This window comes from Bos indicus, chromosome 23 (genome assembly GCF_029378745.1).
Source record: "Bos indicus isolate NIAB-ARS_2022 breed Sahiwal x Tharparkar chromosome 23, NIAB-ARS_B.indTharparkar_mat_pri_1.0, whole genome shotgun sequence".
Classification (NCBI taxonomy): Eukaryota; Metazoa; Chordata; class Mammalia; order Artiodactyla; family Bovidae; genus Bos; species Bos indicus.
This window is the reverse complement of record NC_091782.1, coordinates 25,413,322-25,435,103: the sequence shown is the minus strand read 5'-3', so window position 1 is coordinate 25,435,103 and position 21,782 is coordinate 25,413,322. Positions and strand designations below refer to the sequence as shown.

At 40.5% G+C, this 21,782-nt stretch overlaps 1 protein-coding gene across 11 annotated transcripts in view; it reads left to right on the top strand.

Moving 5' to 3' along the window:
• Positions 1 to 21,782, top strand: part of PKHD1 (PKHD1 ciliary IPT domain containing fibrocystin/polyductin) — a 443,081-nt gene that overhangs the window by 267,633 nt on the left and 153,666 nt on the right. For 10 of the 11 annotated variants that reach the window (XM_070778107.1, XM_070778111.1, XM_070778110.1 and 7 more), the window contains one exon: positions 13,474 to 13,611. The exons of the other annotated variant lie outside the window; for it this stretch is intronic. In XM_070778107.1, coding sequence (XP_070634208.1) covers positions 13,474 to 13,611 — 138 coding nt within the window. The remainder of the gene's footprint in view (positions 1 to 13,473; positions 13,612 to 21,782) is intronic. 11 annotated transcript variants of the gene reach the window in all.

The window sequence follows — 21,782 nt, the reverse complement described above, 5'->3', positions numbered from 1 at the left end:
GGAAACATTTGTTTTACATGTACATAATTCATCAATAAATTGATAAGTAAATAAATATTATTGAGAATACATAATTAAAAATTTGCTCATATAAAGAAGGACTACTTGGCATTTTATTTGAATTTTAATACCATATTGTTGACTGACTATACTGAGTCCTCATTATTTGTACTGTGCTGTGTATGGAACACGTCACTGTCCCTCTATAAGTATATTGTTTTATATGTTTTAGAAATTAAGTGACAAAACATAAAATTAGAATTTTGACTTCAGAACCCATTTGATTTTGAAAGTAGGTTAGCCTTTATGAAAAACTGAAAAACCGAGTCGTCGAAAGCAACAGTTTTCAGTTTTCTGAAGGCCTGGCCATAGGTATAGATTATTCCAGGGGCTCCCCAAAGCCTTCACATTAAATCTCCATGTCGTTAGTTTGGATCACAGGGTCCTTTATGATTTGGCCTCCTTGCCTGCTTGCTCCCAGTGTGTCCTGCCACCCAATCATATGCATCTACTTCCTGTTCTTGGATGAAATCATACCCATCTACTTCCTGTTCTTGGATGAAGTCAGCTCTTTTTCCCCTTAGCTCATTTATACTTCCTGTTCTCCCTGCCTGGAACTTCCCCACCTCTCCATCCCACTTCTCCTCCTCACCCTCTTTCCCACCCTAAGACTCTACCGATTGTTCCTTTCTGTCTTTGAACACTCCAAGGAGTGTTACCATGTCCAGAAAGTGTCCCTGAATCCCATTTGATGTAATTCTCTTTCGTCTGTGCTCCTGCAACACCTTGGGCCTATTTTCATCATATACCCTTCTTTGGTGATTTACTATTTATGTTTATGTTCCCTTGATGACAGAGGCCATATCTTATTCAACTTGTACTGATGAGAAGCACGTGATATGGCGTGGAGCTGATGCTCCCAAAACGCTAGAGTGAATGACAGGAAGTGAGATGCAGGTACTGCCTAGTCGGTTTCTGCTGAAGTTTCTAGGGGGTTTGAAGCTGAAGGGAGAGCTGTCATGTCAGTCTGAGAATCTGGGCACATGACGGGGAATGGAGGGTGGTGCCAAGAACTTTAGCAACTGACTGGACGGTGTGGACCTTGTCTGGGAGCCCTGGTGGTCTGCCGCCGTACCCAGCCTGGGACTCTTTCAGCGCCAGGATTTATTCAGGTTCCTTGGGCTGGAAGCTTACTCTCTGTGAGTCCTGCTTCCCACAGCTAAGAAGATTCTCTGTGCAGGAGAGCACGGGCTCATTCCTTGTGCTAATGGAGTTCTCTGAACTCTTGTGTTCCCAGTGGGTGCTCTCATTTCTCTTCTCCCCTGGGGAGCCGGTGGCCTTCATTCAAGCTCCTCCTCTGCACAGCTTGCCTCCTCCCCGCACCTTCCACCTGAGCTGCTGATGGGCCTCCCGTGGATCAGCACCTGAGGACCTGCTGGGCCCGGTGTGGCTTGCTGAGCTGGAGCTCAGAGCTCTCTGGGGGTTTACTGTCTCCCCAGCCCACAGGCCTCCCGTGGCTTAGCATCTAGGCGATTGACACACCTCCTGTGGTGTCAGCTAGGGAGCAGCTTGAGCATCTTCTGTTTGCTGGGAAATCATTTCAGAGGTTACCTTTTCTCATTTGCATAGTGTGAATGCACCTGGTTTTGTTTCCTTTCTTTTTTTGGTGAAACTATAAAAGGGAGAGGGTATATAAGAAAATGTCAACACTTGCTTATAGCTGTGACATTGGCTACAGCAAAGGGGCCCAAGTTTTGCCATTTGGCAGTTAGTGTAGGCCTTTATCATAACGCCGGTGAGGAAATCATTGTAACTGGGGAAAGAGGAGTAGGAGTAGAGCCAGTGTCTTTCTGTATCCTGGTGTATGTAGTAATACTTGGTGTGTATTTAATGATATCTTACGAGTCTGAATGAATTAAAAAGGCTTCCCACACATCTTAAATTATCTCATTCATCTGGAAGTGCCACTTCAGAGGAGGCTTTCGGCAGAGCAAGCTGGCCCTGCAGTTCAAGTAGAAAGGGAAGGAAACAGTTAAAGGGTTTTAAACTGTTAACGAGGGCTTTTCCATTTTTCTGGGAAAGCAGCAGTTTGCATGGAAATCACAGCTTTTATACATTAAGTATGGTTATGAGTCTCTTCTCTAAAGCTGTGTGAGAAATGTGGACTTTTTTCCCCAAGGGAACGAGGGACCAAAGGAGAACTAGGACCAAAGAGGCATGTAGTTTCATGCCAAGGTTTTCCAGGTAACAAAGAAAAGAGAGACAGACTGGTCAGCACTCAGAAAAGAGAGGATTTTATTGATAGAGTTTTGCCATACCATGCTTACCTCAGGGCTTCCCTGATAACTCAGTTGGTAAAGAATCCCAATGCAGGGGACCCCAGTTCAATTCCTGAGTTAGGAAGAGCTGCTGGGGAAGGGATGGGCTACCCATTCCAGCATTCCTGGGCTTCCCTGGTGGTTCAACTGGTAAAGAATCTGCCTGCAATGTGGAAGACCTGGGTTTGATCCCTGGGTTGGGAAGATCCCCTGGAGAAGGGAAAGGCTACCCACCCCAGTATTTTGTCCTGGAGAATTAGCCACATTCAGAGAGGACAACTTTAGTGCCAGGTTTTAGAAATTCTCCTATTTCACTTTCTCTTCTTTTCCCATCCTAATTCCACCATAGCCCATCACAGGCAAACCCAAATCACACGACATAATAAGAACCATCTCAGCACCTCAGTGCCAAGTGCTGGCCCTACCTTTACTAGGTCCCAGATTACTTGAATAATAGTAATCAGAGATGCTGGGTTAAAACCAGAAGGTCATAAAATATCATCAGCAAAAATAATGCAGGAAATAGGAGAGATATTCAAATTTAATTTTTTGAGCCCCTAAAGGAATACATTATGTAAATATATGGGGATAGAAACACGTAACACATCAAAGATATTTAGATCCTTCATTTGGTAATAGTAACAGTAATTACAATATTGTGTTAATAGTAGTGCTACTGGTAAAAATAGCCTCATTTGTATAACAAGATAATAAAATGAGTTCAGTATTTTTATGTGCCAGTTAGCCAGTTATTGTGTTAATATTATTTTATCTCACTGGAACTTCACATTCTATGCACAAGGAAACCAAGATTGAGACAGAGGTTCTTAACCTTTAGCATGCATGAGGTCAACTGAGATGGTTATAAAATACTAATGATTGCCATTTTGAGCCAATTAGCATGAAAACATGTCTTAAGTATTCATATGGACTTTAAAAAATTAATAATACCTTGGAGATAACATGTCTGTAAAAAAAAATCTACTTCATCCTTTTAAATGACTACATACTATTCCAGAGAAGAAATGTAACATGATTTATTGAACTACTGTGTTACTGATGAACTGAAGTTTTTCCCACCAATTTTTACAAGCAATATTATATAAAAATTATTCATACCTTATTTTACGAATAGGCAAATTTCTCTGGGCTAGTTGATTTCCAAAGTGGAGTCCATAGCCCACCTACCCTTGAAATCACTCGGGCACACTCACTGATTTTCAGTCTTTTGAATGTATGGAGCTTTCCCTCACTTCATACTTTTCATAGGTATTACTTTCTCTGTCTAGAGCACTCTATCCCCATGATATTTTGCAATTTTCTTTGTTAGCACTTAGCACTATTTTGTGCCTATGTAGTTATTTGTGTGATTATGTTTAGATGTCCATTTCCTCCACAAAAACTTAAGTTGCATGAGATCAAGGCCTTTGTCTCTTTGGCTGACCAAATAATGAAGTGACAGGCATAGAGCACTCAAAAATATATATCAGTTGTAAAAAAACGAATGATAGCTAAACCTTTCATGCCTGGTAAGTGTAGGCACAGTAATACTCTTACGGTATTCCACCTAATTAGATAGTATTCCACCTAACCCTTACTGTTGCCTCCATGAAGTACTATTTCTCTTATTTTGCATGTGGGGAACAGAAAATCAGCAAAATCTAAGCAATTTTCCTGAGGAATGGCTTATTTGAGATTCAAATTCAGGTCTCTGAATACTAATTAGGTGACCATTACATTGTACCTGTTAGCTTCTTGGACTAATAGTAATAGATGGATTAGACAGTGTTCTTGTCTTACATTAGTTCTTTATTGAGGCTTTATTGGGACTTATTTTGGAAGCACAAAGCATTAAATAGATATAATTTATTGGAATTTACCAAGAAATTCTTAAAGGCTTTGGGAATTTTTAAAATATATTACAATGGAAAATATGGAAATGTTGAGAACAATGAACACCTCTAAAGAAGGTTGAGTGCAGAAGAACTGATGCTTTTGAACTGTGGTGCTGGAGAAGATTTTTGAGAATCCCTTAGACTGCAAGAGATCAAACCAGTCAATCCTAAAGGAAATCAACCCTGAATATTTGTTGGAAAGACTGATGCTGAAACTGAAGCTCCAGTACTTTGGCCACCTGATGCAAAGAGCTGATTCATTGGAAAAGACCCTGATCCTGGGAAAGACTGGGGGCAGGAAGAGAAGGGGGCGACAGAGGATGAGATGGTTGGATGGCATCATCAATTCAGTGGACATGAGTTTGAGAAGACTCTGGGAGATAGTGAAGGACAGGGAAGCCTGATGTGCTGCAGTGCATAGGGTTGCAAAGAGTTGGACATGACTTAGCAACTGAACAACAACAACAATATAAACACTGAATTTAGGAATGAAAATATAGACTAGTTTGCTCAGAAGTTATAAATTCGGTTCAGTTCAGTTCAGTTGCTCAGTCGTGTCCGACTTTTTGCGACCCCATGAATCGCAGCACGCCAGGCCTCCCTGTCCATCACCAACTCCCAGAATTCACTCAAACTCACGTCCATCGAGTCGGTGATGCCATCCAGCCATCTCATCCTCTGTCGTCCCCTTCTCCTCCTGCCCCCAATCCCTCCCAGCATCAGAGTCTTTTCCAGTGAGTCAACTCTTTGCATGAGGTGGCCAAAGTACTGGAGTTTCAGCTTTAGCATCATTCCTTCCAAAGAACACCCAGGACTGATCTCCTTTAGAATGGACTAGTTCATGGGGTTCTCAAGGCAAGAATACTGAAGTGGTTTGCCATTCCCTTCTCCAGTGGACCACATTCTGTCAGACCTTTCCACCATGACCCGCCCATCTTGGGTGGCCCCACATGGCATGGCTTAGTTTCATTGAGTTAGACAAGGCTGTGGTCTGTGTGATTAGATTGACTAGTTTTTTTGTGATTATGGTTTCAGTGTGTCTGCCCTCTGATGCCCTCTCGCAACACCCACCATCTTACTTGGGTTTCTCTTACCTTGGACATGGGGTATCTCTTCACAGCTGCTCCAGCAAAGTGCAGCCTCTGCTCCTTACTTTGGACAAGGGGTATCTTCCTCACCACCGCCCCTCCAGTTACAACACATTAAAATGTAGAATAGAGATTGTTTACTTAATATTTATTAGTCAAGTACTATATTCTAAGTTTTCTTTTAAGCATCAGTTACGTATTTATTAAATAATACATATGGTTTTAAAAACAAATAGAGTATAAGCATTTTATTTTTAAGGAATTTAGTGATGTTTTGGAGAGTTCCCCTCCCCCTGTCAGTTATAAGAAATAATTGAAAGCTTGAGAAAAAATAATCAATAATATTAAAGAAAAATAAAGAATCTCATAGTTTTCTGGATGCATTGCTCTTTCTAGTGTAAAGCAGAGACGAAAAGAGAGAATTTATTTGCTCATGGGGGAAATAAATTCATTGAATATAATGTTTGCCACATGCCTAAACAGCCTCATTCAGGAGTGAATCACTTATTTCATAGATTGTCATGTTTTTTTTTTTTTTTTCTTCAGGATTAAATTATTAAAACATATTTAATTACTATAAGTTGGTTTCATTATTTTTCTTAGGGAAACAAATCAAAACCAAAGCTCACATAGGAAAATAAATTTGGTGCCTCATTTGGCTTTAACACTAACTGCTGCATATATTAATAAAAACTGAATAATTGAGTTACCTGAGATTTACAAGTTTATGCCTCTTCACATATGAATGCATCATTCACTACAAGAGTTGGAGAGGAATTTAATCACAAAACTTCAGGTTAATACAGATTCATTAATGATATATTGAGGTCAATAGAGTTATGTGTATAAAGCCAAACTCTAGTTTAATACCTGACCTCACATTTATCAAAAACTCTTCACTTTTAGGTCTTCTGGGGATTGCAAGGTCTAGGTTTTTGCTGTTGTTGTCTCGTTTGCTTGTCTTTTTGAGTCTTGAGTCCTCTGAGCTATCAGAACCCCTGGACCCCTTGTTTCAAATAGTAACACCAGTGACCATGGGCATGCAGATATCCCTGAGATCCTGTTTTCATTTTTTTGGATAAATACCCAGAAGTGAGATTGTTGGATTATGTGGTGGGTCTAGTTTTAAGTTTTGAGGAACCGCCATACTGTTTCCCGTAGTGGCTATACGAATTTACAGTCCCACCGACTGTGTACTAGAGTCCCCTCTTCTCCAATTTCTTGGTGGTGGTGATTTAGTTGCTAAGTTGTGTCTGACTCTTGCGACCCCTATGGGCTATAGCCCGCCAGGCTCCTCTGTCCATGGGATTCTCCAGGCAAGAATACTGGAGTGGGTTGCCATTTCCTTCTCTAATTTCTTACCAACAGTTTTTTATCTTTTTTTTTTCTTGTTAAAAGCCATGCTAAGCATTGTGAGGTAATATCTTGTAGTTCTGATTTACATTTCCCTAATGATCAGTGATGTTGAGCACATTTTCTTTTTATTTATAATGTAAATTTATAATTTAAACAGTTTATTTAGTGTTGGCTATGCTGGGTCTTTGTTGCTGGGCTTTTCTCTAGCTGTGGTGCACGAGCGTCTCATCGTGGTAGCTTCTCTCGTGGAGCACGGACTCTAGGGCATGCGGGCTTCAGTAGTGGTGCCTGGGCTCAGTAGGTGCAGCTCCTGGGCTCTAGAGCACAGGCTCAGTAGCTGTGCTGCACGGGCTTGGTTGCTTTGTGTCATGTGGGATTTTCCTGGACCAGGGATAGAACCCGTGTCTCTTGCATTAGAAGGCAGATTCTTTATGACTGAGCCACCAGGAAAGCCCTGTGTATTTTCATATATCTATTGTCTTTTTTCTTTGGGTGAAATGTCTACTCAGTTCCTTTGCCCATCTTTTAATTTAGTGGTGGATGGACAAGAAAGATGGGAAAATGAAGAGATACTCGTCAAAGGGTACAAGGTACAGTTATGCACGATGAATAAATCCTAGAGAACTGCTGTACGACAAAATGCCTATAGTAAGCAGTACTATGTTCTATACTTAAAATTTGCTGAGAGGAGATCTTGTGTTCTTATTTCAAACTAAGAATTAATTAAAAGGCCTAATTAATTAGTTAAACTTTTGGAGAGAATGGTTAGGTTTATGGCCTAGATTGTAGTGATGTTACATGGGTATACGCATAAGTGCATGCTCAGTAGCTGACTAAGCATGACTAATGTCCAACTCTTTGTGACTCCATGAACTGTAGTGGGCCAGGCTTCTCCATCCATGGGATTCTCCAGGCAACAATACTGGATTGGGTTTTCATTTCCTTCTCCAGGGACATGAATACATGTGCATCTCTAAACTCACTAAGTTTTATACATGAAATATATACAGCTTTTGAATGTCAATTATACATCCATTTTTTAAAATATTAAGTTGTCTTTTAAAAAGGCAATACCAAGTTGGCTGCTCTGAATTCTTTGAAGCCTAATGGAGAGAATGGAGGCATAACAGCATCTCAAGATTAAAACAAAACATAACAAAACAAAGAAAGCCTGGAATGAGAAAAGGCACAGATTCTTTTCTATTTCTATAAAAACAGCAGCACCTTCTGGTATTTCCCTTTCAGAATTCGGGCTTTAGAGGACTGATCTGATACAGTTGGTAATTTTACTTAAAGACCTTCCTATTAAATAGATTCAAACTATTTTTGAAGAACAGATGGTATAGACTAGAGGAAGAGATAAACACTGTATGTTAAACATTTTATTGATCAATTAAAATATCATAATTTAAAATGTTGATTCTACTGTGGGAATTATGCACGTCTGTCTGTGATGGAGAAAGACACTGAGATGGTGTATGTAGGGAGTGGGATGGGAATTTATCGTCCAAAGTTGAAATTGGACTCTTCCCATGAGGTGAGAATGAGATGAGCAGCCTCCCACCGCCCCCGCTCCCCGCCCCATTCCACACACACACACCAGACAGGCAGATGGCTCTTCTTCAGGTGTAAGGAAGCTGGCTTTCAGTCTTGAATCATGTGCCTCAGGGTGCTTTGAAAACTGCCTATTTTTAAGATCAGTTTGAAAAAAAATGATAGAGCAGAATAAAGAAACCACCTGTGTGGATTTGAAGAAAAAGTCAAGCTATAAAGTTAGCAGCTCTTTGCAAAGAATATAGTTATAGAAAAACTGCATCCTTATCTTCTAGCACTTCTTTGTTCTGCTTTTTCTACAAGAGCATGAATTCTTGATAAATAAATATCAGCATCTCTGTAAATTATTTGACATTAATTTTCTATTTGACGTTAATAAAGTCTATTTGACATTAATTTTCATTAATGTTAACCTTTCATTCCTATGAATTACTTATGTGTAACAATTTCCATTCCATCATAAACAAACTTTTCTTGGATGTTTTCATTAATTGTGAGAGGATATTTGGGTAAATCGTGAGATTCACCAAAAGCTAACCAAATATAAAGGAGATAAAACATCACCAATCATTGTGTACATATGTATATCTAAGTATCTAAAATAGTTACTTTAGAGACAGAAACATTCTTTTCTTTTTCAAAACGGAAGATTGGGTCATTTAATAGTGATTGAAATGGTATTGAAACTTATTTTTCCATTGGTTCACATATTTATGAGAAAGTATTGGAGCTAAGACTGAATATAGAAATAAGCTTGTTAATTATGGAAGGTGCAGGAAAATAGCAAGCCTGCAAACAGCCTTGTATGTTCTACTCTGCCCTTGTGTGCCATGACTTTCCCCTTGATGTCAGAGCCATGTCCAAAGTTGGTGTAGGCTGTGTTCCTGCCAACAGCAGGTTTGTAGTGGAAACTGTCTTCACCACCCAAGTTATGGACCTGATACAATGAATCCCACACAAGCAGTGGGTCTGCCTGCCCCCAGTTGTGCCCCGTTTTATTCTCAGGATCTGTGTCCTTTGCCCTTGGTCTTTTTCTACAGGATTTAGATGAATGTCAGACCCTTGAAATGCTACCCAATAGTGACCTTGATTTTCTGACTTTGCTGGGGGAAAAATTGAGTTTAAATCTAGAGTTGAAATTATATGCAATGCTATGGTAGTCAGGTCATTTCTGATACAAAAGAAGACTTCACTTGCCATTAGAGATATCTGTCTTTTGATTTGGCTGAAGCTTTCTGGTCTTAAGGGTAGCTATGCATTTACAGAAGATGAATGCTTCTTTTTTTTTTGTAGTTGCCTTGCCTTTGATATATGGGGAAAGTTGGGTAATTCTTTCTTAGTTCTAATTTTCAAGATATTATTTATAAAGGTTTATCCTTCTTGTTGTCAAAATACAACACTTTTAGGGGTGAAAAACCCCAAGCACTGCTTGGGGAAAAAATACTAGAATAAAGATGGCGGGATGGTTAGTGTTTGATGGATGAACGAGTGGAAAGAGGGTGTAATTCGGAACCAAAAGGCACTACCCCATGGCTGGTCCTGAGCTCCTTTGGGGGCAAAGCAGTCTTTAATTACATCTGGTACTCATTAATTCTTTTTGGAGTCTCTTTCCAGATCTGTTCCCCCATCAGCCTCCCATCGAGCAACAGAAATTCCAGATGGTTCCCTCCATATGCCAGTGCTCATTCTCTTAAGTAGGATAGATTGGTCACTGACAGAGCAGGATGCAGGAGCACTGGCCAAGTCAAGCCAAGGTGAAAAGCATTGGGCCACAGTTACATTAGAGATAATCCATCATTCATGTTTCTAAGTGCATTGTATGCATAACTGCTTCTGAATGTTTTCTCTGAAACATCTTGAGTAATTTCCTGGAAAGCATGGTACTTCTAGACAATGTGGCATATTGATCCTAATTGTCTACACCTGGAGCAGAGAGAGGTCCTCTAGAAGCTGTCATTATAGCTGAGAGTCATTTTGGACCTGATCTGCTCTGGAGCCTACTTTAGGATGATTTTTTTTTGTCTGCATCAATTTCAATGCCAACTGTCATGTCTGTTATTGTAATGCAAAGAGAATTACTTGATATAAATCTTTATAAGTCAAAGGTTTATTTCATCTTTGCAGAATTTTGTTGTAATACGCACATAGACTTTCCATTTTGAAGTTTTGAGAATGAAGATGAGGTTAATCTCCATATAATAAAAAAATATGTTGTTTCAAGTATATTGCCTTGTGTTTATTTATCTGTCTTCATCTGATGATGGGAAACATGTCTGACTCATCTTTGAGTTCTCACCACCTGGCAAGATGTGGCACATATTGAGGAAGGAAAGGAAGCAAGAAAGAAGTGTGACTAGATGGATCCAGGAAATTTCAAAGTGCAGTTGGCACTGAAAGAAATAAGAATAGTGTTTCTACTCTTCTTCATCTTATTCTTTGCTTCTAATGGCTGTTGGATTTTACATGTACGTGTGTGTGTGTGTGTATGTGTGTGTGTGTGTGTGTGTGTGCACGCGTGCGTGCACTCTTTGGTGTTATTTTTTGAGCACCTACCAAAGTCTGGGTATTGTTCTATGTGCTCAGCAACTCAGTGTGACCATGACAGGTATAGTCTGTGTTGTCATAGAGCATATAATAGTTAGGCTAACTGTGCTTCGTGGGCAATTTATTGGTATATTTGGAAGGCAAGACAATTAGGAAAAATGTCTTCTAAGGGGAAACGTGATAAAGACCAAAGGGAAGATTTTAAATTCCATATAATTGTCACATTTTAACTGAAAGGTATATTCAAAAGAAGCCTAATATCATCTTGTGTGTGTGTGTGTGTGTGTGTGTGTGTGTGTGTGTTGTCAGTATTTTGTGGATGAGAGAACACATTTATTGAAGAAGTTAAGTTACTTTGTACAATCAGGTTCAATAGTCAAACATTGGTAGAATGGGCCACAGACTGGAAGAGACAAAGGGTATTTGTATCGAAGTCTTATATTTAAATGTGTTTGCTTGAAGTAATTTCTGTCTTGCTTTTGAAGTCACATTAAAGTTATGAACTTACAAAATGTATGTGAAACCTATAACATTCTCTAGATATTTCACTCTTTTGTTTGAATGTGTGAAAAGGAGCAGACGTGAAATTGAAATACATACTTTTTTCATCTGTTTAGTCTGATTATTCATTTTACATCAGTCACTGATAAACTTTGGAAATTTAAGGTGTGTAGGGAACTCAGCATATCTGAGCAACATTTATGGCACAGCTTTATCTTTGATGTCATAAGAGGCACTAGGGATTTCTTAAAAGGGGTGTTGTCTTCTCCTAAGGAATAACAGTTGGGAGGGAAAGACATAATTACATTGAGGATCAGCCCAGTGACAGCTCCTTCCTTATAAGCAATAATCATGTGTGTAATTATCATAAAATTTTTTAATGCTGTGTGTTATAAGAAGGTCCAGGGTATCAATAGAGAGTAAAAGAAAGAGATTTCCATAGAGGAGTGGTGGATCCAATGCGGAGACTTAATAGCAGATCTAAAACTTTGTTGCTTCAGATGGATGAGTGTGTGGTGAGGATGCTGTTGGATCATCCTTACATCCTGAGAGCCAGCGTTCTGCTATTTGACTGAGACACGAGGGGAGGGAAAAGGTGTATTTAGGAGAATTTAGGGATCAGGTCTAGAGATGTCACACTTCAACTCTGCCTACATTTTATTGGCTACCCTGAGCCACATGGCTTCATTTAATTGGAGAGGAGGGTGGAAAAAGTTGACTAACTATGAACCCAGGAATAAAAGGGAAATGGTTGGTTTACAACCCTGCAGCGTCTGCCATGGGAATGTGTGGTGGTCTTATCCCTTGGACAGAAGGCAGGGACGAGAGAAGACAACTCCTGAGAAGTCAATTTGTGGGGCAGGGCCTTAACAACAACAGGTTGCATTGTTTTCTGGAATCAGATGTGAGCTTATGTTTAAAAATTCCTTAAATATGAAACAGAAACAGACCCATAGCCATAGAGAATAGACATGTAGTTACCACGGGAGAGAGGAGGCAGGGGAGGGAAAGATTGGGAGTTTGGGACTGGCAGATGCAAACTGCTGTATATATATAGTGGATAAACAACAAGGCCCTGTTGTATAATACAAGGGACTACATTCGATGTCTTATAATAACCTATAATGGAAAAGAATATGAAAAGTCACAGATATATATGCCTAACTGAATTACTTTGCTGTATACCAGAATCTAACACAAGACTGTAAATCAACTATATCTCATTAAAATAAATTTCAGAAAATTCCTTCAACATCTTTGCATGTGTGATTATGGTATTAAGATGTAAGCAGAAATGCTTATTTGATATCTTCAATTTGGGTTGAATTACTACTGAACTTCAGAAAGTAACACTTACTACTTTGGCACACATGAAGCATTTATTGTTTTAAAAGAGAATTTTTATTCATGCATTATTCTATTGTCACTTTCAAGCAAAAACCAATGTTTTTTTTTTTCTCCTGAAGTTATATGGAAGCTACTTTTAGAAAGGTGAGATGAATAATAATGGTTTCAAGTTGCCCCATGAACTCTGTGAGTTCATCCAGCTACTGAAAACAATACAAATAATGAATATATTAAGCGTTTATTGAGCATGTAACAGGCACTTGGTTTTCTTGGTGGGAATGGGGGATTGAGAGTGTCTTCCTAATCCTCTTCAGCACTTTATATCTATTGATTCATTTAATCTTAATAAACATCCTATGAATGAAGAGATATTTTTATTATCATTCTCATTTTATAGATTAGAAAATGGAGGCACTGAGGAGTAAATAGTTGGTCCAGGCAGCTAGTCAGTAGCAGCTTATTCACAGCCAGATAGTCTGACTTTAGAGGTCAAGGTCGTAAAGTGTGGTTGTCTACCTTTCAAACACCAGAGCCTCGGGAGGGGCAGGGACAAAGGGTGTGGAGCCTATCTGGACACTTGCTTTAAAGCAGACTTGGGGCAGGGTTAGGGTCATAAGCAATGCCTTTGGCCATGCCCCTTGGTTTGCAAAGCAGGGGAAGAATGTATTCATTCTTCTCTTTTCCTCTGCCACTTCAGGAAAGCCTAGCCTTTGCAAACACTTTGTTTTTCCACTTTCTGCCCCTGACCTGGCCCAAGCTGCAATGCAAGCAGCTCCCGAGCTGCCTGGAGAACCCAGTATAAGTCACTGGAGGAGAGGAGGCAATTCTTGTCTTGGTTACATGTCTGAGCAATTTCTTTTCCTTCTGCAGACAGGACTGTCCTTGTGGATACTGATCTTCCGCCCCTCAGAGGCCTCTATGTGATGGGGACTCTAGAATTCCCTGTGGACAGAAGCAACGTTCTAAGCGTGGCCTGCATGCTCATTGCTGGTGGGGAGCTGAGAGTTGGTGAGTCAAGGGCAGCAGGACTGGGAGCAGAGAGAGGCTTTGGGAGAGGATAGTGTCTCTAGCAGGTTGCTTAAGGGGATCTGGAGAAGGCTGAGGCAAGGAGGAAGTTTACTATCAAAATTTCTCCCCAGCCAGCTTTGGACACAGACAGAGGTGACATTTGTTGGTCACTCCTGTCCACCGCTATCTGCAGTCATCTGACCCCAGGGTCCTCACGCTCATTGCAGGGCTCTTTTTGCTTCCACCAGGCAACACATCAATTCTCCATTTAGTTCTCTGAGTGAGACTTTACCTGTGGCTCACCCTTCCAGAAGATCTCGTAGGATGGGTTGGTTAGCCCTTGATCAACCAACCCAGAAGAGAATTTCAGTTGCTGTGGTAGTGCAGATCCTTCAGAGAACCGACCTGGGAGCGAAGCTGATGTGCTCAGCCTGGGACAGTAAAGAGAGAAAGCTGGGGAGAAGGCAAGCAACTCACTTGTCTCCCACTGCCCCACAAACCCATTGACTCTTCCATCTAGTTATGTTTTATGACTCCCTAGGAAGCTGATGGAAGGGCCACAGATGCAGTGGGGCTAGGAGATGAGGGTCCTCCCCCTGGGAATTGAGGGGTGTTGCAGGAGAAGTGGATCTGGGGTGATGAGTTAACCAAGTCTGATACATTGAAGGGGTGAAAATGTTAGACACTCAGTTGTGTCTGACTCTTTGCGACCCCATGAACTGGAGCCTGCCAGGCTCCTCTGCCCATGGATTCTCCAGGCAAGAATACTGGAGTGCATAGCCAACTTAAAAATGTGAGTTGTCTATTTTATATATAGTGTAATGTGGAGAAGGCAATGGCGCCCCACACCAGTACTCTTGCCTGGAAAATCCCATGGACCGAGGAGCCTGGTGGGCTGCAGTCCATGGGGTTGCGAAGAGTCGGACATGACTGAGCGACTTCGCTTTCAGTTTTCACTTTCATGCATTGGAGAAGGAAATGGCAACCCACTCCAGTGTTCTTGCCTGGAGAATCCCAGGGACGGGGGAGCCTGGTGGGCTGCCGACTATGGGGTCGCACAGAGTCGGACACGACTGAAGCGACTTAGCAGCAGCATGTATATATCAGTCCCAATCTCCCAATTTATTCCCACATCTTATCACTTGGTAACCATGTCTATTTTCTATATCCATGACTCCTGTTTTGTAAATCAGTTCATTTGTACTTTTTTTTTTTTTCAAGATTTCACGTGTAAGGATGGACATATATACTTTACTATATACAAAATAGATAACTAAAAGAAACTGCTGTATAGCACAGAGAATTTTGCTCAATACTTTGTAATGGCCTAGGTGAGAAAAGAATCTAGAAGAAAGAGTTCATTATTTGAATGAGAGATGCAGGAAGCTGCATGGAGTTGGTTGTCAGACAGCAGTGTTAAGTTGTGTGTGACTGGGACACACTTGGTACTGAGAAGGACGTCTGGGAATAAATACCCAGATTTCACGCTCTGTCCTCCCCTGTCTCCTGCTCATGCTACCATTTAGTCAAACCCAGCCTGAACTCCGAGTCAAGGCTCACTGATGTCCTGTGTGTGGGTCAGCTGCATCCCAGGGCTGTGAGAGGAGGAGGGCAGTGTTTGGGAGTGAGGTTTGAAAGCTCTCCATCACATTCACTGGTGGAGAATGGTTCTTCTGTTAAAGCAGCCACAGCTTTTTCCAGCTTCATTATGCCAACCGCATTGTCACCTCTAACTCCTACTGTTTTTACATGTGCTGCCTCAAATACAGATCTCTGTGTTGTACACTTGCATAAGCATTGCTTTGTTTTCACCTGGGTTTTAAGGAGACGTAAGCGCAATATTTTTTACTCATCTCTATTTCAATCCATCTTTCCACAGTGGGGAAATTCTTTTGGCTCCTGATCTTTTCCTCCCAGATTGATGTCACTTGCTCATTGGTTTAATATTCTGTATCCTCATCCAGTTAACTGATTGAAATATTAAATAAAACTGAGCCTTGTTCCCGTTACTGGAAAACTTATTTTACGTTGACATCCTCAGTTGCTAAGAGAGGTCTTTTTTCATAAGTTTTTTTTAGGTCTCTGAAGTCACTTATTACTGTAATTCAAACTTGCTGCCTGGAAGTTTGTACCTTAGAAGAGAAATGACACAGTGGCACTTTCCAGTTTTGACTTACACATTTCAAATCCTATTTTAGTTTTGCCCATTCCCAACTACACTTTCATCTGTTACTAGACAATGGCATGTTCTTTTTCTCTCTGCTTGTCCATGTGTTCCAGGCCTAAAGGTTGATTATCCAAAAGGAACCCATCTGCCCAGTCCTGTGTGTATGATGCCTGAAGGGAGACTTTCAACCCATCTGTCCCATCCTACCACACCCTAAAGAAATCCCGACATGAAATAGATAATAAGACTAGTTAGCAAAGAAACCTAATAGATGTGGGCATTGGCGCAGAGCACTGCCAGAGACTGTCTGCTATCTGATGCCATTTGATCCCAGTCCCGGCACTGTGGAATTATATTTCTTGGTGGTCCTGCTTTTAAGGCAACTGGTGCTGGCAAAAGGTACCAATTGACTTTTAGTAGGGTGGAATCATAATGTTAGCATTAGACGGGAAGTTTAAGATCAAAGCTCCGCTTCAAGGGCTACAGCTGCATCACAAATGCCAAACTCAATTTCATTCTCTGTTCAGTGGTTGTCCTGTTAGTCTGATAAAACACTTAAGATAAGCTGAAAGTATTTCACTTGTTTGTCCATCCTATCATTCATCCTGATTTTGCTCACTGCCTACCATGTGCCAAGTTCCACAAGAGAGGTTGGATGTACAGGCGTAGAAGTCATGAACCTGGCTTTCAAGAACTGTCTCAATAAAGCAGCAGAGACAAATAAAATCATAACTGAAAGTGTCACCTCTTCCGATGTGGAGAGGGATTAAAGATAAAAAAAGAGATCTGAAAAGACCATATTTGTGGACAAGCATTATACCTTCAGGAAATTGCAGAAAACAGGTATGTCTGGATTGTAGGATTTATAAAATGGTGGTAGCCAATGAAGCTTCTTGGCCTTATGCATTATGTTAAAGAGTTTGGGTTTTCTCATGAAGGCAGTGCCCTGGCACTGGATATTTTTAAGCAGGGAAGTGACATTATTAGATCCGGTCTTAGAGCCATCACTTTTGGCAATGCAACGGATGTACTGGAAGGGACACAGTGAAAAGTGAGAAGGCTATAAGGTGTTTCAGAAAAGAATCTGTGAAAGATCGAGTGAAGACACTGGAGCTAAAGAGGAAGAATGAATTAGGGAAGTACTGCGGAGGTAAAAAATTCCTAGAATCAAGTGGCAATTTTGATGTGAGGTGAGGAGATGATACTTCCTAGGTTTCAGGTTGGGAGATCTGGGTCCATGGCGAGGCTGGGACAAACCTCCTTCCCACTACTTTTTAGTTGAGTGTGTGTGCCAAGTCACTTCAGTCATGTCCAACTCTTTGCCACCCTATGAATTGTAGACAACCAGGCTCCTCTATCCATGGGATTTTCCAGGCAAGAATACTGCTATGGGTTGCTGTGCCCTCTTCCAGGGGATCTTCCTGACCCAGGGGTAGAACCTGTGTCTCTTATGTCTCCCGCATTGGCAGGTGGGTTCTTTACCACTGGTGCCACCTGAGAAGCCCTTTTAGTTGAGTGACTCGGCCAAATTACATGAGCTATTTCTGCCTCAGTTTTCTTATCTCTAAAATGGGAGCAATAATAATCAGGCTTATTTTATCGAGTTTTATAGGAACTGAGTAAATTAATGGGATCACAAAGAGTCGGACATGGCTTAGCAACTGAACAACAGCAATGACAATATTTATTTATTAAAGGCTTCTTTGGTGGAAGTGCTTGAACAGTGTCAGGCACCTAGTAAACCTTTAGACACAAATGTTAAGTTTAAGTTTCAGTGGGATGTATAAGTGGTAATATATAGAGGACAAATAGATTAATGAGAAAGCTCAGAAGAGAGGACTGTGCTAAATATATATATTTGAAGGTCATCAGCCAAACATATGAAATCAAAGCTGTGAGATAGAGACGGCTTTTAAGGGTAAGGGAGGAAGCTGAGCTCAGGAAAGAGAAAGGAAAATAAACAGCTATAAAGGTAGATGGACAATGAAAAGAAAAAATAATGTCTTGAAACAAAAGGAGGGATTTGCAAGAAAGAGGGAGTGGTTAGTAGTAGGAGATACAGCAGAAAGAATAAAATCAGGAAAGTAAATTGACCATCTTATTCCAGCTTTTAACGTCTTTATTTTTGTTGTTGTTCAGTCACTCAGTTGTGTCTGACTCTTTTGCAAGCCCTCAGACTATAGCTTGCCAGGCTCCATGGGATTTCCCAGGCAAGAAACCCGCGGTGCATTGCCATTGCCTTCTCCAGGGGATCTGCACAACCCAGGGATTGAACCTGCATCTCCCGCATTGGCAGGCAGATTCTTTACCTGCCACCAGGGAAGTCCTTTACTTTTTTTACAATGGCTGTCAAATATACTTTTGACACAAAATGTTACTTTGCATGTTGAACAAAGAAAAAAATTTCCTGAAGGAGAGTAACTTCTAATAAGTTTAATGCCACTTACCTATTCTTTAACAACTTCATGTTCTGGCTTAAAATACACAGTCTTAAGTACAATTGAACAGATTCAATTTCATGTTTGAAAATGAACAGTTGTCTCTATTGAGTGATGTCATCAAACTTTTACATGCTTTCATGAGTAGCAAGCTTTCTATTGGACAATAAAATGGAATGAATCAGTAGGTTTAAGGAGAAAGTAGATTTACCCCTGTTTCCATCCCCTTCCTCCAGCCTTCCCTCACTTTCTCTTTCACTGAATGCCAACTCAGTGACAAGCATTCTTCCACTGACTTGAGTATTCAGCAGTGAGCCAGACAGATACGATTCCTCCTTGTACTCTTTTGTTGGGGGAAATAGACAATAAAATAGCAAAATAAAAGGGGACATAATTTTAGATGGCAATGCACGCTCTGAAGGAAACTAAATAGAGAAGTGAACTGAAGAGAGGTGTTGGCACTATAGATTAGGTAGTCAGTGCACAAATTTCTGAAGAGTCGGTGTGACTTGAGACCATAGAGACAACAAAGAGCTGGACTTGCAAAGATTTGAACAAAAAAGTTTCAGACAGAAGGAAGACCTGGTGCAGAAGTCCTGAGGCAGAGCTAGGCATGCGCTTTACATGGTTGTGAGGCAGAAAAGCAGTCACTGTAGCTGGAGACCAGTGAAGAGACGGCATAAGTTTCACGGGGTGGGCTGGAATTTGAGCTATGCTGTGTTGTTTTCTAAAGCAATAAAGAACACAAGTGAGTCCAAAATCTGCAGAAAATTGCTTTTTTCCCACTATATTATTCATTTATTTATTTTTTCTAACACTAACAGTCATACAGTCGAGAGTGAGGCTAATGAGTGAATGTGTAAATCAGTTTTTACAGTGTTTATATATTTATAGTGAAGTAAAGTAATGCTCAAAATTCTCCAAGCCAGGCTTCCGCAATACGTGAACCATGAACTTCCAGATGTTCAACCTGGTTTTAGAAAAGGCAGAGGAACCAGAGATCAAATTGCCAACATCTGCTGAATCATCGAAAAAGCAAGAGAGTTCCAGAAAAACATATATTTCTGCTTTATTGACTATGCCAAAGCTTTGACTGTGTGGATTACAATAAACTGTGGACAATTCTGAAAGAGATGGGAATACCAGACCACCTGACCTACCTCTTGAGAAACCTGTATGCAGATCAGGAAGCAACAGTTAGAACTGGACATGGAACAACGGATTGGTTGCAAATAGGAAAAGGAGTACATCAAGGCTGTGATATTGTCACCCTGCTTATTTAACTTCTATGCAGAGTACATCATGAGAAACGCTGGGCTGGAAGAAGCACAAGCTGGAATCAAGATTGCTGGGAGAAATATCAATAACCTCAGATATGCAGATGACACCACCCTTATGGCAGAAAGTGAAGAGGAACTAAAAAACCTCTTGATGAAAGTGAAAGTGGAGAGTGAAAAAGTTGGCTTAAAGCTCAACATTCAGAAAACGAAGATCATGGCATGTGGTCCCATCACTTCATGGGAAATAGATGGGGAAACAGTGGAAACAGTGTCAGACTTTATTTTGGGGGGCTCCAAAATCACTGCAGATGGTGATTGCAGCCATGAAATTAAAAGATGCTTACTCCTTGGAAGGAAAGTTATGACCAACCTAGGTAGCATATTCAAAAGCAGAGACATTACTTTGCCAACAAAGGTCCGTCTAGTCAAGGCTATGGTTTTTCCTGTGGTCATGTATGGATGTGAGAGTTGGACTGTGAAGAAAGCTGAGCACTGAAGAATTGATGCTTTTGAACTGTGGTGTTGGAGAAGACTCTTGAGAGTCCCTTGGACAGCAAGTAGATCCAACCAGTCCATCCTAAAGGAGATCAGTCCTGGGTGTTCATTGGAAGGACTGATGCTGAAGCTGAAACTCCAATACTTTGGCTACCTCATGCAAAGAGTTGACTCATTGGAAAAGACTCTGATGCTGGGAGGGATTGAGGGCAGAAGGAGAAGGGGACGACAGAGGATGAGATGGCTGGATGGCGTCACCGACTCAATGGACGTGAGTCTGGGTGAACTCCGGGAGTTGGTGATGGACAGGGAGGCCTGGCGTGCTGCTATTCATGGGGTCACAAAGAGTCAGACACGACTGAGCGACTCAACTGAACTGATTTTTATGAATAGATTTTTTTGCTGTGAATGCTTTCCTGTATTTATTTTTAAACCAGGCTCTTTTCTTTTTAGTACAGCAAATTCCCATTGGCTGTTTAATTTTACATATGGTATTGTAAATTTCCATGTTACTCTCTCCATACATCTCATCCCCTCCCCCAAATAGCTACTTTTTTATAATCTTATGCGTATGACTTTAACAAGACAGAAATTAGTTTAAGACCTTCATGAATATGGGAATTCTAGAGATCTGGATCATAAATCTAGTTTAGCAACTTGTTACACAACTTCTGGAAAATTCCCCAATAGTGGACTTATAACTATGATATCTTAGACCTCAGAGATTGTGTGAATCATCTGTATCAGCATGTAGATGATGGAACTGAGACCCACAGAGATTATTGATTGGTTCCAAGGTCTCATAGCTGGTAAAGAGCAGGACCAGAGTTAGAAGTTATTTTAGTCACTTCAAATCTTTGTCCTTCAAGCCTTTGCCCAAGGATTACCTTTACTATGAACATTTTCTGTCTCCATTCAGTAGGTTTTAGTGTATCTTTTCTTCTGGCTCATTCTATCATTCATATCATCATTATTGCACTCATTTTTATGTTATGAAATGGTATGTTCTCATGAATGTCTTCTCTGTATTAGATGATAGACTTTACAGTATTTTTGTAACCTTTGTACCTAGGACATAGTACACTTCTGATAATGTGCCATATGACTGACTAGTGTATATATAAATGAATGAACACATCTAAGTCTGTCTTTCAGCTTAATACCTTTTTCTTGCAATACATCCAGTCTCCTGACACTTAAATTTCAACATCTGCGAGGACGGACTTGTAGTGTTAATGTATAAGCGACTATGTTTCCCCACCCCCATATGGGAGAAATAAACGGGGGTAAAAACACATTGAAAAAATTGGTGATCTTGTACAAATCTAAAGTATTTTCAGTCTTACTCTGTCTAGGAGAGGAAGACTTATAAAAATGCCTGACTCAAAGCCTGCTCAATAAACATTGGTTTGTTGAGTGTTTTAAATGTTTGTATTTCTTTGCCCAGGAATAGCTGTCTGTACGCATCCTTTACACCACTGTCCTTTTTCAGATGAGACATCATTTCCATGCTTTAATTTGTATGCTTTGTTATCTTAGATATCAGTGATGTTAACATGTTATTGATCCAAATGTGCAACTCGATGGAAAGTGTTTTAATCTTATGCATACTTTTAAAATTGCAAATGGAAAATTCTCTCGTGATAGTTTGTAGGAGAATTTCAGAGAGGGATAATCAGTAATAATATATGTGTGTCTTTAAAACTTCACAGAAATCTCCTTGATCCCTAAGTAAACAACACATGCCCCACATTTCAGTGTCCCTGAGGACTCTGCAGAACATTGTACCTG